The 11885-nt window shown below is 37.9% G+C and overlaps 1 protein-coding gene across 1 annotated transcript; it reads right to left on the bottom strand.

The window, feature by feature from the left end:
* Positions 1-217: 217 nt before the first annotated feature.
* Positions 218-1159, bottom strand: LOC113890419 (olfactory receptor 10T2). The gene has a single exon (XM_027538308.1). It carries the CDS (start codon positions 1157-1159, stop codon positions 218-220), a length of 942 nt encoding a protein of 313 aa, XP_027394109.1.
* Between the last annotated feature and the right edge of the window lie 10726 nt (positions 1160-11885).

The raw sequence follows: 11885 nt of genomic DNA, 5'->3' as shown, positions 1-11885 counted from the left end.
CATGTGCATCTTTAAAAAAGGAACAGGCATTAGATAATTTAGCATGTAGATTGATTTGCAGTTCTTCTGAAATAGGAGAAAAGAAAAAGGCAACAGTGGTCTTAGTCATTGGAAATACTATCCATATCATGATTGAACTGATGAAAAGACAAAGAAATTTTCATGCCTTTGACTTCTTCTATGACTTTCCTAGTTAATTTTTCAATTTTTCATTAGGTTACTTGGTTGCCACAGGCATTCCCAGAACTCTTTTCAGTGCAGTCTTTACCTCCTTGTTCCTGAGACTGTAGACAAGAGGATTAAGTAGGGGAGTAACCACTGTGTAGGTCGCTGCCACCAACTGGTCTTTGTCTGAAGCAGACTTGGATTTGGGCCGAAGGTATATGATGGAGGCACAGCCATAGTGGACAAAGACCACAGTGAGGTGTGAGGCACAGGTGGCAAATGCTTTCCTCTTGCCCTCAGCCGAGGGGATCTTCAGGATGGTGTTAACAATGAAGCCATAGGATACGAGAATTAGCAGAAAAGGCATCATGATTATCAGGATGCTGAGGCTGAACAGAGCTAGTTCTTTTACATGAGTGTCTGTGCAGGCTAATTTAATAACTGGTGCCATGTCACAGAAATAGTGGTTGACCCTGTTTGGGCCACAAAAATGCATGCCACATATGAGGTTGGTGGCCACCAAAGCAATAAAGAAACCTGTGACTGTTGACAGAGATACCAACCCCAAACCTAGCCTTTTGCTCATGATGAGTGTGTACCTCAGGGGGTGGCAAATTGCCACATAGCGATCATATCCCATCACAGCAATGAGAAAGCAGTTGGTACATGCAAAGCCAAGGAAGAAGAAGAGCTGGGTGGCACAGGCTATGAAAGAGATAGTCTTGGTGGCTGAAAGCAGGTGGACCAGCAGCTGAGGGATGATGACGAAAGTGTAGCAGGACTCAGAAAAGGAAAGGATGAATAGGAAACCATACATGGGAGTGTGTAAAGTCCTGCTGAAGCAGATAACAGTCATGATGATTGCATTGGCCATTAGGATGGTCAAGTACAGAAGGAGGAAGATGACAAAAAGCAGCACTTGGAGCTCCTCCAGGCTAGAAAACCCCACCAGGATGAACTGTGTAACCACAGCGGTTCTATTGAAACCTTGCATCTGAATAACTTCCTTTTGTGAATGAGTTTGGAGAGAGAAAATGATAAGTATCTTTGTACAAAGAATATTCCCCCAATGCCTTCCCTTTAAGGATTATATTTTCAGACCTAGAGTATTGAAAGATCCCTCTCTCAACCTTTTTATCATATTCCTTTTGATAATTTAAAAATATTATCCTCCAAAATAGGAGAATGATTAGCTATATTACAGAAATATACAAAGATTGAAAGAGGCAACCATGTGATATTGCCAAAGAGTATATAAGAACATTAGAAAATTCTCCTAGTATAATAAGAGGAAAAGCAAGACACAAAGTCATATTTATAATAAGATTAGAACTGATTGTGTTTGCTTTCTGATATATTTTCTAAATATTTAACAATAAGCTTTTAAAATTTGATGATCCTAAATATACTTCACTTTTATGTAGGCTAGAATATTTCCATCTCTTTTTAGCTACTATCCAAACACAAGAAAAACTTGCTACTTCCAAAAATAATGCTATTATTTTAAAACAATTGCTTTAGAAGCATTCACATTTCTGAATTCAGCATGCCAATTATAACATCTGTTTGCTCAGAAGATTATTGGTAGCTTGGTATGCCTGTCCTCTGATAACTGGCAGTCACAGTAGATGGCCTGCTGGGGTGGGGGCAGGTAGGGAAAACACAAGTCAGTGACCAAATACAACCAGTGAGCAGCTACAATAATAAAAGCAAGCTTAAGGATTAATATTTTTTTAAAGTTCAGCAACAATTCTTGTTTGAGAACAGTCAGATAATCCAAGTCATCATTTGATATGTCAGAAGGCATGTTAGAGGAGTTGGGATAGGAGTGGTGATTGAAGAAAAAGGATTTCTCATTCTGTGATTAGTAAACTCATTTCTAATATTCCCTTATGAATGAGGCTATTTATGGCACTTTTGTTTTTAAAGACTGATCAGTCACTTTGTGGTGGCAGATTTGCCTCTGGAAATGTACCATCTCTTCAACTCTTTCTCCGTATCCACCCTTGAAAATTTTCTACCAGTTCATAGTTCAGTTAAAACATGAAAGAAAGCAGTTGTAATTGCCTGTTGAAAGCAAAATAATAATAATAATAATAATAATAATAATTCAGGACTTACTAAACATTTCCTTCACTTAATTTTATATAGTGTAATTTAATAATAAGTGCTTTCATTTAGGGAGATGTTGTTATCATGTGTAAACAATTTTATTGCAAAATATGATCAATATCTATTTTGTAATAAAATAACAAAAATCCATTTTAATTTCATCTTTATTTCTAGCTTGTTAGGCACTATGGTACTCTGGGCTTTTGAGATGACAAAGGCAACTTTGGTGGATACCCTCATCCATGGGCTTATGTCATTTGCATTGTTTACATGTGTCCTTTGGTTTCCATTATCTCCTATTCTTGATACTGCACTATCCCTGTTACAATTTTGAAAATATTTCTGTTCTGAATTTTCCATATTCAAAAATCTTAATCTATTTTTTATTCTCTATCAATATTTGTTTTCATTTTTCTACCAATGCAGCTACTTTAATGCTCAGTATCCATCATAATCAAACTAGCATAGACAATGTATAGAGTCAGTAGGAAGACTGAGGCCAGGATAATGGAGGGAAGGAAGGGAGCAACAGGAATACACCTTGAATCTTCAATAGCCAAAAAGTGTTAGGTGAAGGAAAAGAGAAGAGACCATCTCAGGGATTTCACATTATCTTGTAGTCTAAGTCATCCAGAGCCCTAGTCATTTTCAATTTTGAGAGTCTGGTTCAAAAATTCAGGAGAAATCAGACTTACTACCTGCAGCACTCAACATCATCAAACTTGTTAGCTACTTTAATGGCTATAAAATACAGAGAGTTGTTTGATGTGACACACTGGGTACATTCACTATTCATCCTGCCATGGTTCCTTCAGTTAGATAGCTCCACAGTCCTGCTAACGTAACCCTTTTCCTTTGCATCAGACATGGCAGAAAACAAGAGGTTTTATGTAAGCTACATCAGTTTGTCCTTCACAACCCAGTTGATAGCACAAGTGTTTTGTCTCCCTTCTGCAGCTAATGCAGCGGCACTAAACACCCTCTCCTGAGCAGTGACCTGTGAACATTTTTATCTCTGCATTCAATGTAAGGAGTTGAGCTCATCTCCTTATATGTTTGGCTCTCTCTAGATTATAAATTTTTTATAGGCAGGGGCAAAATTTTTTATTAATAGCTGAATTCTTAGAATGTAGTATAGTTTCTAGTTCATCATGGGTTAAAATTTTTTTGACCTCAACAGAATATAAAAATAATAAATAATATGCTGAAAGAATAGAGTCAGTACCAGAATCCAAGTTTTCTAACTTGTATTTTAAAGTAGAATCACATTTTATTTCTATACCATCTCCCATACATATATATAAAATACACATAGGCATATTGAGATTAATTTTGGAAGGAAATAAAATATTGCCTGTTATTTCTAGAGGTAGGACAATCATGGGTAGTTTTATTTCCTTATATTTACTTTTTATGTATTTTCAAAATTCTTTTTCCCAGTTTTATTAAGATATAATTGACATATATCACTGTGTGTCTTCTAACATTTAAACCACTTCCTTCCTATCACATTTTATGTCATCTATTCTTTACCTTGCTGGAAGAGTATCTGCCCCACACTTTTTTCAAGAGACTAAAGCATGATCTTAAGCTGCTTGTTCAAGTAAAACTCATTTTCCCATTTCTGAATTTTCTAGAATAGTCCAATTTTAATTACCTAATGTTCTTAAATTATAAAATTTTATACTTGAAATTTATTATTTCTATGCCTTAGATTAGGAGCATAAAAAAAAAATAAAAGAACAAAGGGAATAAGAAAATTGCTAAGTCAAAGATATGGTGCTGCTGCTGCTAAGTCGCTTCAGTCGTGTCTGACTCTGTGCAACCCCATAGGCAGCAGTCCACCAGGCCCTGCCGTCCCTGGGATTCTCCAGGCGAGAACACTGGAGTGGGTTGCCATTTCCTCCTCCAATGCATGAAAGTGAAAAGTGAAAGCGAAGTCGCTCAGTCGTGTCCGACTCTTAGCGACCCCATGGACTGCAGCCTACCAGGCTCCTCTGTCCATGGGATTTTCCAGGCAAAAGTACTGGAGTGGGGTGCCATTGCCTTCTCCAAAGATATGGTAAATACATTCAAAGATTCAAAGATCGGAAAAAACAAGAAGACGTTGCTTAATTTTATCACAGTTTTGTGAATCAAACTTCTTTCAATTTCCTGCTAAATCATGAGCTTCTCTTTCAGTGATTCAAATAAGAATTTAGTTATATTTAAAGAAGCCTTCACTCTTGGCCCCAATCATAGTACTGCTTTTATATTTTCTCTCATGCTGTTTCACATGCTTATATAAATTGTTGTTTTCTATATCCAAATCCCTGTTTTTCAGTACACCTTCTCTGGCTACTAGCATCCATAAAAATGCTCTTTCTCTTCATAACACTTAGAGATCTTAAAATCATACTGGTATGGAGTATGGGTTAGATACCATCTTTTGTATTTTTAGAATTGATTTATACCTCTTATTTTCTACCTATCTATCTAACTATCATCCATTTATCTATATCATATCCCTCTGTAGATTGTTTCTTTGGGGAAAGAGACCCATAACAATATATCCCAAATGATCTGCTGCCTCCACCACAGTTTGGAACACATAACACACTCTAAACAAAACATAATAACAAATAATGGCATTCTTAAATTCTCTCTAGCTTCTCCTTTAATTCTTCTTTAGTTTTCTCATCTACTATGATTTTTATCTAGAATGTATTCTTTGCTCTTTTACTATAATCCGTATTATTCATAATATTTTTATTATTCCCCAAATTATTTTTTTTAAATAAACCTATGATGATGAGCTTTCTTGCCCCCTAGTTACTTTTATTGCTTGATTTCTCAGTTTTTAAATTTCATATATGGCATGGTATGTGTATATATGTTTCCATTTATGTGTATATGCAGACTCAATAGGAGTAAAAATCTTATTTTATTTTAAGAAAAATAGCATATATTTTTGTTAGAAAAATTGACTCTGGTATAGAATCTTTTTCATAATACTAAAAACTATGATGCAAATGCATTCAATCTGAAATCCTTGGTGGAAAACAGTGTCTTCTTCAGGTAGTAACTGATAGAGAGATTACACTTACCCACTTATATTCAAATGATCAAGGAAGTTGACATATGACTAATTTTGAGGACTCACAGTCCTGTAGGTCTTTTGAACGTGGAAAGAGGCGGCAGTAGAAGTTTACTTGTAAAAGTAATGTCATCTGTCCTAAAGGAGTAAAAGATTGGCAAAAAATGTGCTGAAATATTTAATAATGGCTTTATTTGGACATGTAGATGTTTTAACCTTTTTAAGTCTTAAATAAGAAGCTGAAATTAGCCCAGTCTCTATTCATATGTCAATTCAGAGTCTGTAATTAGGTTGGTGAGTATTTATAGCCTTCTGGGATTCTAAGAACTGGGGCCCTCTGAGACGAGGAGAACTAAAGCAAAAGATAAATGACTAAACTTGGACAAGAACATCTTATCTAATATCAGAAGAGAATAATATAGATTTAAAAAAACTCTATGTGGGTAAAGCATGAAAACTGTAAATAAGAATTCTTTTGGCATAAGGGGAATTAACCTCCAATTAAAATAAATAAATTTATATCAAATAAATAAATAAATGCATTAAAAATAATAACAATAAAAAACAAACTAGTTCTGAACATGTTTTCAAAATATTTCTGAAAATAATAATACCTATCTACAGTATTTCACTTTGTGTTTTAATAAAGTTATTTCTTAATTAAAAAAAAAAGAAAAATTACAAAACACTGATATGCCAAGAGAAATCGAGTTCACCAACCTGCAGATTTACTTGAAGGTTGATTTGATAAAGCATAAGACATGGAGGCAGGGGTTGGTGAATGTAGCTATGTTTGACACTTTGGGGGATTACACTGGTAAGCTGTGTCTTGCTTCTATACCCAATTTGTTATTCAGTCACTAAATCTGATTCTTTGCAACCCCACAGAGTGCAGGATGCCAAGCTTCCCTGTCCTTCACTGTCTTCTGGAGTTTGCTCAAATGCATGTCCATCGAATCAGTTATGCCATCCAACCATCTTATCCTCTGTCATCCCCTTCTCCTCCTGCCCTCAATCTTTCCCAACACCAAGGGCTTTTCCAATGAGTTGGCTCTTTGCATCAGGTGACCAAAGTATTGGAGCTTCAGCTTCAGCATCAGTGTTTCCAATGAATATTCAGTATTGATTTATTTAGGATTCACTGGTTTGATCTTCTTGCTGTCTAAGGAACTCTCAAGAGTCTTCTCCAGCACTACAGTTCAAAAACATCAATTCTTATTTATGGTCCAAATGTCAGATTGCACATGACTACTGGAAAAGGCATATACTGAATAAAAAGTCAAACAACTGGATTTATTATTTCCCTTAAAAGAATTATTATAAGGGAATGACTTTTATTCAGTGACCATTCATTGAGTGCTGTGCTTTGGAAAGCATGGTTAGATATTAAAGTGATACAAAGATAAATAAATTACATGAATCCATCTGACGTAGCAGGGTAGCAAAACTGTGTGTAATAAGAGGCATACTGAAGCATGTGTCCATACCATTTCTGTCCTTTATCGAGCCCATCTTTGCATGAAATGTTCCCTTGGTATCTCTAATTTTCTTGAAGAGATCTCTAGTCTTTCCCATTCTGCTGTTTTCCTCTACTTCTTTGCACCGATCGCTGAGGAAAGCTTTCTTATCTCTCCTTGCTATTCTTTGGAACTCTGCATTCAAATGGGTATATCTTTCCTTTTCTCCTTTGCTTTTCACTTCTCTTCTTTTCACAGCTATTTGTAAGGCCTCCCCAGACAGCCATTTTGCCTTTTTGCATTTCTTTTCCATGGGGATGGTCTTGATCCCTGTCTCCTGTACAATGTCACGAACCTCCGTCCATAGTTCATCAGGCACTCTATCTATCAGATCTAGTCCCTTAAATCTATTTCTCACTTCCACTGTATAATCATAAGGGATTTGATTTAGGTCATACCTGAATGGTCTAGTGGTTTTCCCTACTTTCTTCAATTTGGACTATGAAGAAAGCTGAGCACCAAAGAATTGATGCTTTTGAACTGTGGTGTTGGAGAAGACTCTTGAGAGTCCCTTGGACTGCAAGGAGATCCAACCAGTCCATTCTAAAGGAGATCGGTCCTGGGTGTTCTTTGGAAGGAATGATGCTAAAGCTGAAACTCCAGTACTCTGGCCACATCATGCAAAGAGTTGACTCATTGGAAAAGACTCGGATGCTGGGAGGGATTGGGGGCGGGAGGAGAAGGGGACGACAGAGGATGAGATGGCTGGATGGCATCACAGACTAGATGGATGTGAGTTTGAGTGAACTCCGGGAGTTGGTGATGGACAGGGAGGCCTGGCGTGCTGCAATTCATGAGGTTGCAAAGAGTCGGACATGACTGAGCGACTGAACTGAAGCATGTGTCAGTGAAGAGACAGCAAAGCTATAAAGATGAGCACCTCACAGTGAAGATTTTCTTAAACATAACCAGGGCTAAGATTTGACTAATGAGTTATGAATAAAAATACTGATAATAAGAAAGCTAAGTAGAAACTACTGAATGACTAAACCTAAGATATTCAATGAAAAAAGACTAAAGAGAATTGCTGAGAATTTCTATTTCTTCTATTGACTACTCTGGTTATTTAAACAAATGCTCTTTCTGAAACAACTGAAATTGCTGGGGAATATTTAAAAATTTTCCTTAATGCATATTTATCAGCTGAAAGCATTGTAGGAACTTCCAGGTCATAATCTGAGAGAAAGAAAGAATCCTGAGAGAAATGAAGTACTAAAAATGTCTTTTACATGGAGGATATTTATTTATCTGGATGGAATTACAAATCCAGCTAGTGATATGAGGGAATCACAGGATGAGGCAGACAGAAATTAAGGTTCAAGACCCACCAAAATAGGGAGTCAAACAGTAGATCTACTTTAAGCTGGGACTCTGAGAGAGGACATAAGATAAACATAAAACAGAATTAAGCCCATCTTTTAGCTCAGTGTGGGAGGTTCTGATGGGAGTTGTCTCAAGGCTGACAGGAGATATGGTCGGGGTGGTGAAAATAGATTCACTTATGAGAGGTTGTAATTGGTAGGCCCTCATGTTGATTTGCATCTCAAAATCACATCATCACTTAACTCAAGAAACCTCAGCTCTGGATCTAACGTATAGAGCGTCTAAATTGGTAGTGCCTCTAAGAATCTGTCAGATACAAACCCAGATTCAGCTTCTGGAAAACAGTAATATAGAAATTATAAAAATAAAAACGGAAGGAAAAAATAAAATTAAAAAAAAAAAAAAGAAATGAAAGTGTCTCTCTTCATAGATGACATGATGCTGCTGCTGCTGCTGCTAAGTCACTTCAGTCGTGTCCGAACCTGTGCGACCCCATAGATGGCAGCCCCCCAGGCTCCCCCATCCCTGGGATTCTCAAGGCAAGAACACTGGAGTGGGTTGCCATTTCCTTCTCCAAGGCATGAAAGTGAAAAGTGAAAGTGAAGTCGCTCAGTCGTGTCCGACTCTTAGCAACTCCATGGATTGCAGCCCACCAGGCTCCTCCGTCCGTGAGATTTCCCAGGCAAGAGTACTTAGATGTACTTAGATGTACAAGAGTACTTAGATGTACAAGAGTACATAGATGACATGATGGTCTACAAAGAAACTCTCAAGTATAGGGAAAAACAAGCAGTCAAAAAACCCCACAACAAACCAAAAACAAAAACATAAAACCCTCCTGAAACTAAAAAGGCAAGATTATAGCAACATTGCTATACTAAAGTTCACTTTCCTCTATATATCAGCAATAGGCAATTGGAATTTGAAATTAAAAATACAAATCATTTATATTAGCAGCAAAAAAGAGAGATGCTTAAGGATAAATTACAAAATATGTACAAGACCTTTATGAGGAAAATTATAAAATACTAGTGAAAGATATTAAAGATCTTGTCAACTAAAAAAAGATGCACAACTTGAGAGTTGTGAGTTAAGTTTTATTTGGTGCAAAATGAGGACTGCAGCCCTGGAGACAGCACCTCAGTTTGTTCTAAGAGATTGCTCCAAAAATGCAGTGGGAGAAGATCAATATATGCTTTTGGGGAAGGGTAGTTCAGGGCAGTTCAACGCAATTAAGCACTCATTTTACAAGAGATTTTCTGCTAGTCATGAGGAGCCGATGAAGGGATTTAGTGCTTTTCTAAATATCAAGAGAAGGCAATGGCACCCCACTCCAGTACTCTTGCCTGGAAAATCCCATGGACAGAGGAGCCTGGAAGGCTGCAGTCCATGGGGTCGCTGAGGGTCAGACACGACAGAGCAACTTCACTTTTACTTTTCACTTTCATGCATTGAAGAAGGAAATGGCAACCCACTCGAGTGTTCTTGCCTGGAGAATCCCAGGGACGGGGGAGCCTGATGGGCTGTCTTCTATGGGGTCGCACAGAGTCAGGGATGACTGAAGTGACTCAGCAGTAGCAGTAGATATCAAGAGATGTAAAGATTGGGATCATGAAATCAGTTCCTAAAAATAGCTAAAGACATGTTCCACAAGATTCCCTGAAGAACAGAGTGCCTCACTTGGCAAATGCCCTTGTTGTTCAGGTGCTGGCAATGCTCTTGGCAAGTGCCAATTTGTAGTTGACAATCTCAATACATGGAGAAATAGTCTATGTGGATAGGAAGACTGAATTTTGTTAAGACATCAGTTCTTCTCAGACTGATCTGTAGATTTAATGCAATCCCAGTCAAAATTCCAGCAAGTTATTTTGTGGAATATCAAGACTGACTGTAAAGTTTATATGCAAAGGCAAAAGACTTAGAATACTAACATAATACTGCATATTAACTATATTTTCTAGGTTCTGTGTCAGATGTTTTGACTCCTTTGATCAGCCTTGATCGCCTTTTGGAGCCTCAATTATCAAGGAGGGACTGCTCTTCCTAAGTAGGGTTAGAATTTTCCAATTCCTGGAGATAACAAAGGACTTTCTTTAGAGCAAGTCTTTCACATGCAAACTAATCAATCCAGAGCCCATAGCCCCTAAAGAGTTAATGTGCTCTTTGTGAATCTCTTTGACTGTAGTCTCTCAGGCTCCTCTGTCCATGGGATTTTCCAGGCTAGAATACTAGAGTGGGTTGCCATTTCCTTCTCTAAGGCATCTGCCTGATCCAGGGATAGAACCTGTGTCTCCTGCATTGCAGCTGGATTCTTTACCCACTGAGCCATCTGGGAAGCTTACTTGTCTGCTTTTTCAGGATCTTACACTGTTCTCTTGTCCTAAGCTTGGCATGTCCCATCTTCTCTTGGGAATTGTGTGCAGTTAACTATCTTTCCAATGGCAATTGCTTCTTGATATGTCGTCCTCACCACATTTGAAGGAAAGTTAAATCTTCATTTAAAAACATATTGAGATAGGAATAAAGTCAGAAAACTGATACTACCCAACCCCAGCAGGTTTAGCAACATATGACTCTTTTTAATCTAGTCTACACAAGCAGAGTAATTGCTGAGTCATAGTTCATTGTTGTGGGAGAAGGCCATGGCACCCCTCTTCAGTACTTTTGCCCAGAAAATCCCATGGATGGAGGAGCCTGTTAGGCTGCAGTCCATGGGGTCGCTAAGAGTCAGACATGACTGAGCGACTTCACTTTCACTTTCCACTTTCATGCATTGGAGAAGGAAAGGGCAACCCACTCCAGTGTTCTTGCCTGGAGAATCCCATGGATGGAGAAGCCTGGTAGGCTGCAGTCCGTGGGGTCGCACAGAGTCGGACACGACTGAAGTGACTTAGCAGCAGCAGCAGTAGCAGTTCATTGTTGTAGATTAAATTTTCAGCAAGAGCTCTTTTTCCCTTTCTAAATCTTCTGCTCTGTGACTTTGCAGTTGCTGCTTTTAGATGCAGAGTATAATTCTCAACCACAGAATTTTGGGCTTGGTTTTGGGATTTAATGCCAAGAAAAAGAAGTACAAAAAGGCAAAATGGTTGTCCGAGGAGACAATACCTGAGAAAAGAAGAGAAGCTAGAGGCAAAGAAGAAAAGGAAAGATATATCCACCTGAATGCAGAGTTCCAAAGAATAACAAGGAGAGATAAAGATGACTACCTCAGTGATCAATGCAGAGCAATGAGGAAAACAATAGAATGGGAAAGACCAGAGATCTCTTCAAGAAAATTAGAGATATCAAGGGAACATTTCATGCAAAGATGGAACTACCTAAAGGACAGAAATGGTATGCACCTAAAAGAAGCAGAAGAGATTAAGAAGAGGTGGCAAGAATACACAGAAAAACTACACACAAAAAAGATCTTAATGACTCAGATAACCATGGTGGTGTGATCATTCACCTAGAGCCAGACATCCTGGAATGCACAGTCAAGTGGGCCTTTAGGAAGCATAATTATTAACAAAGCTAGTGGAGGTGACGAAATTCCAGTTGAGCTACTTCAAATCCTAAAAGTGATGCTGTGAAAGTGTTGCACTGAATATGCCAGCAAATTTGGAAAACTCAGCAGTGGCCACAGGACTGGAAAAGGTCAGTTTTCATTCCAATCCCAAAGAAAGGTAGTTCCAAAGAATGTTCAAACTACA

Source organism: Bos indicus x Bos taurus, chromosome 3 (assembly GCF_003369695.1).
Source record: "Bos indicus x Bos taurus breed Angus x Brahman F1 hybrid chromosome 3, Bos_hybrid_MaternalHap_v2.0, whole genome shotgun sequence".
Taxonomy (NCBI): Eukaryota; Metazoa; Chordata; class Mammalia; order Artiodactyla; family Bovidae; genus Bos; species Bos indicus x Bos taurus.
The sequence above is the reverse complement of the archived record's forward strand: the minus strand, read 5'-3'. Positions and strand labels throughout refer to the sequence as shown.

Coding starts and splice junctions, on each gene's coding strand:
- LOC113890419 (XM_027538308.1), bottom strand. CDS start 1,159: ATGCAAGGTTTCAATAGAACCGCTGTGGTTACACAGTTCATCCTGGTG.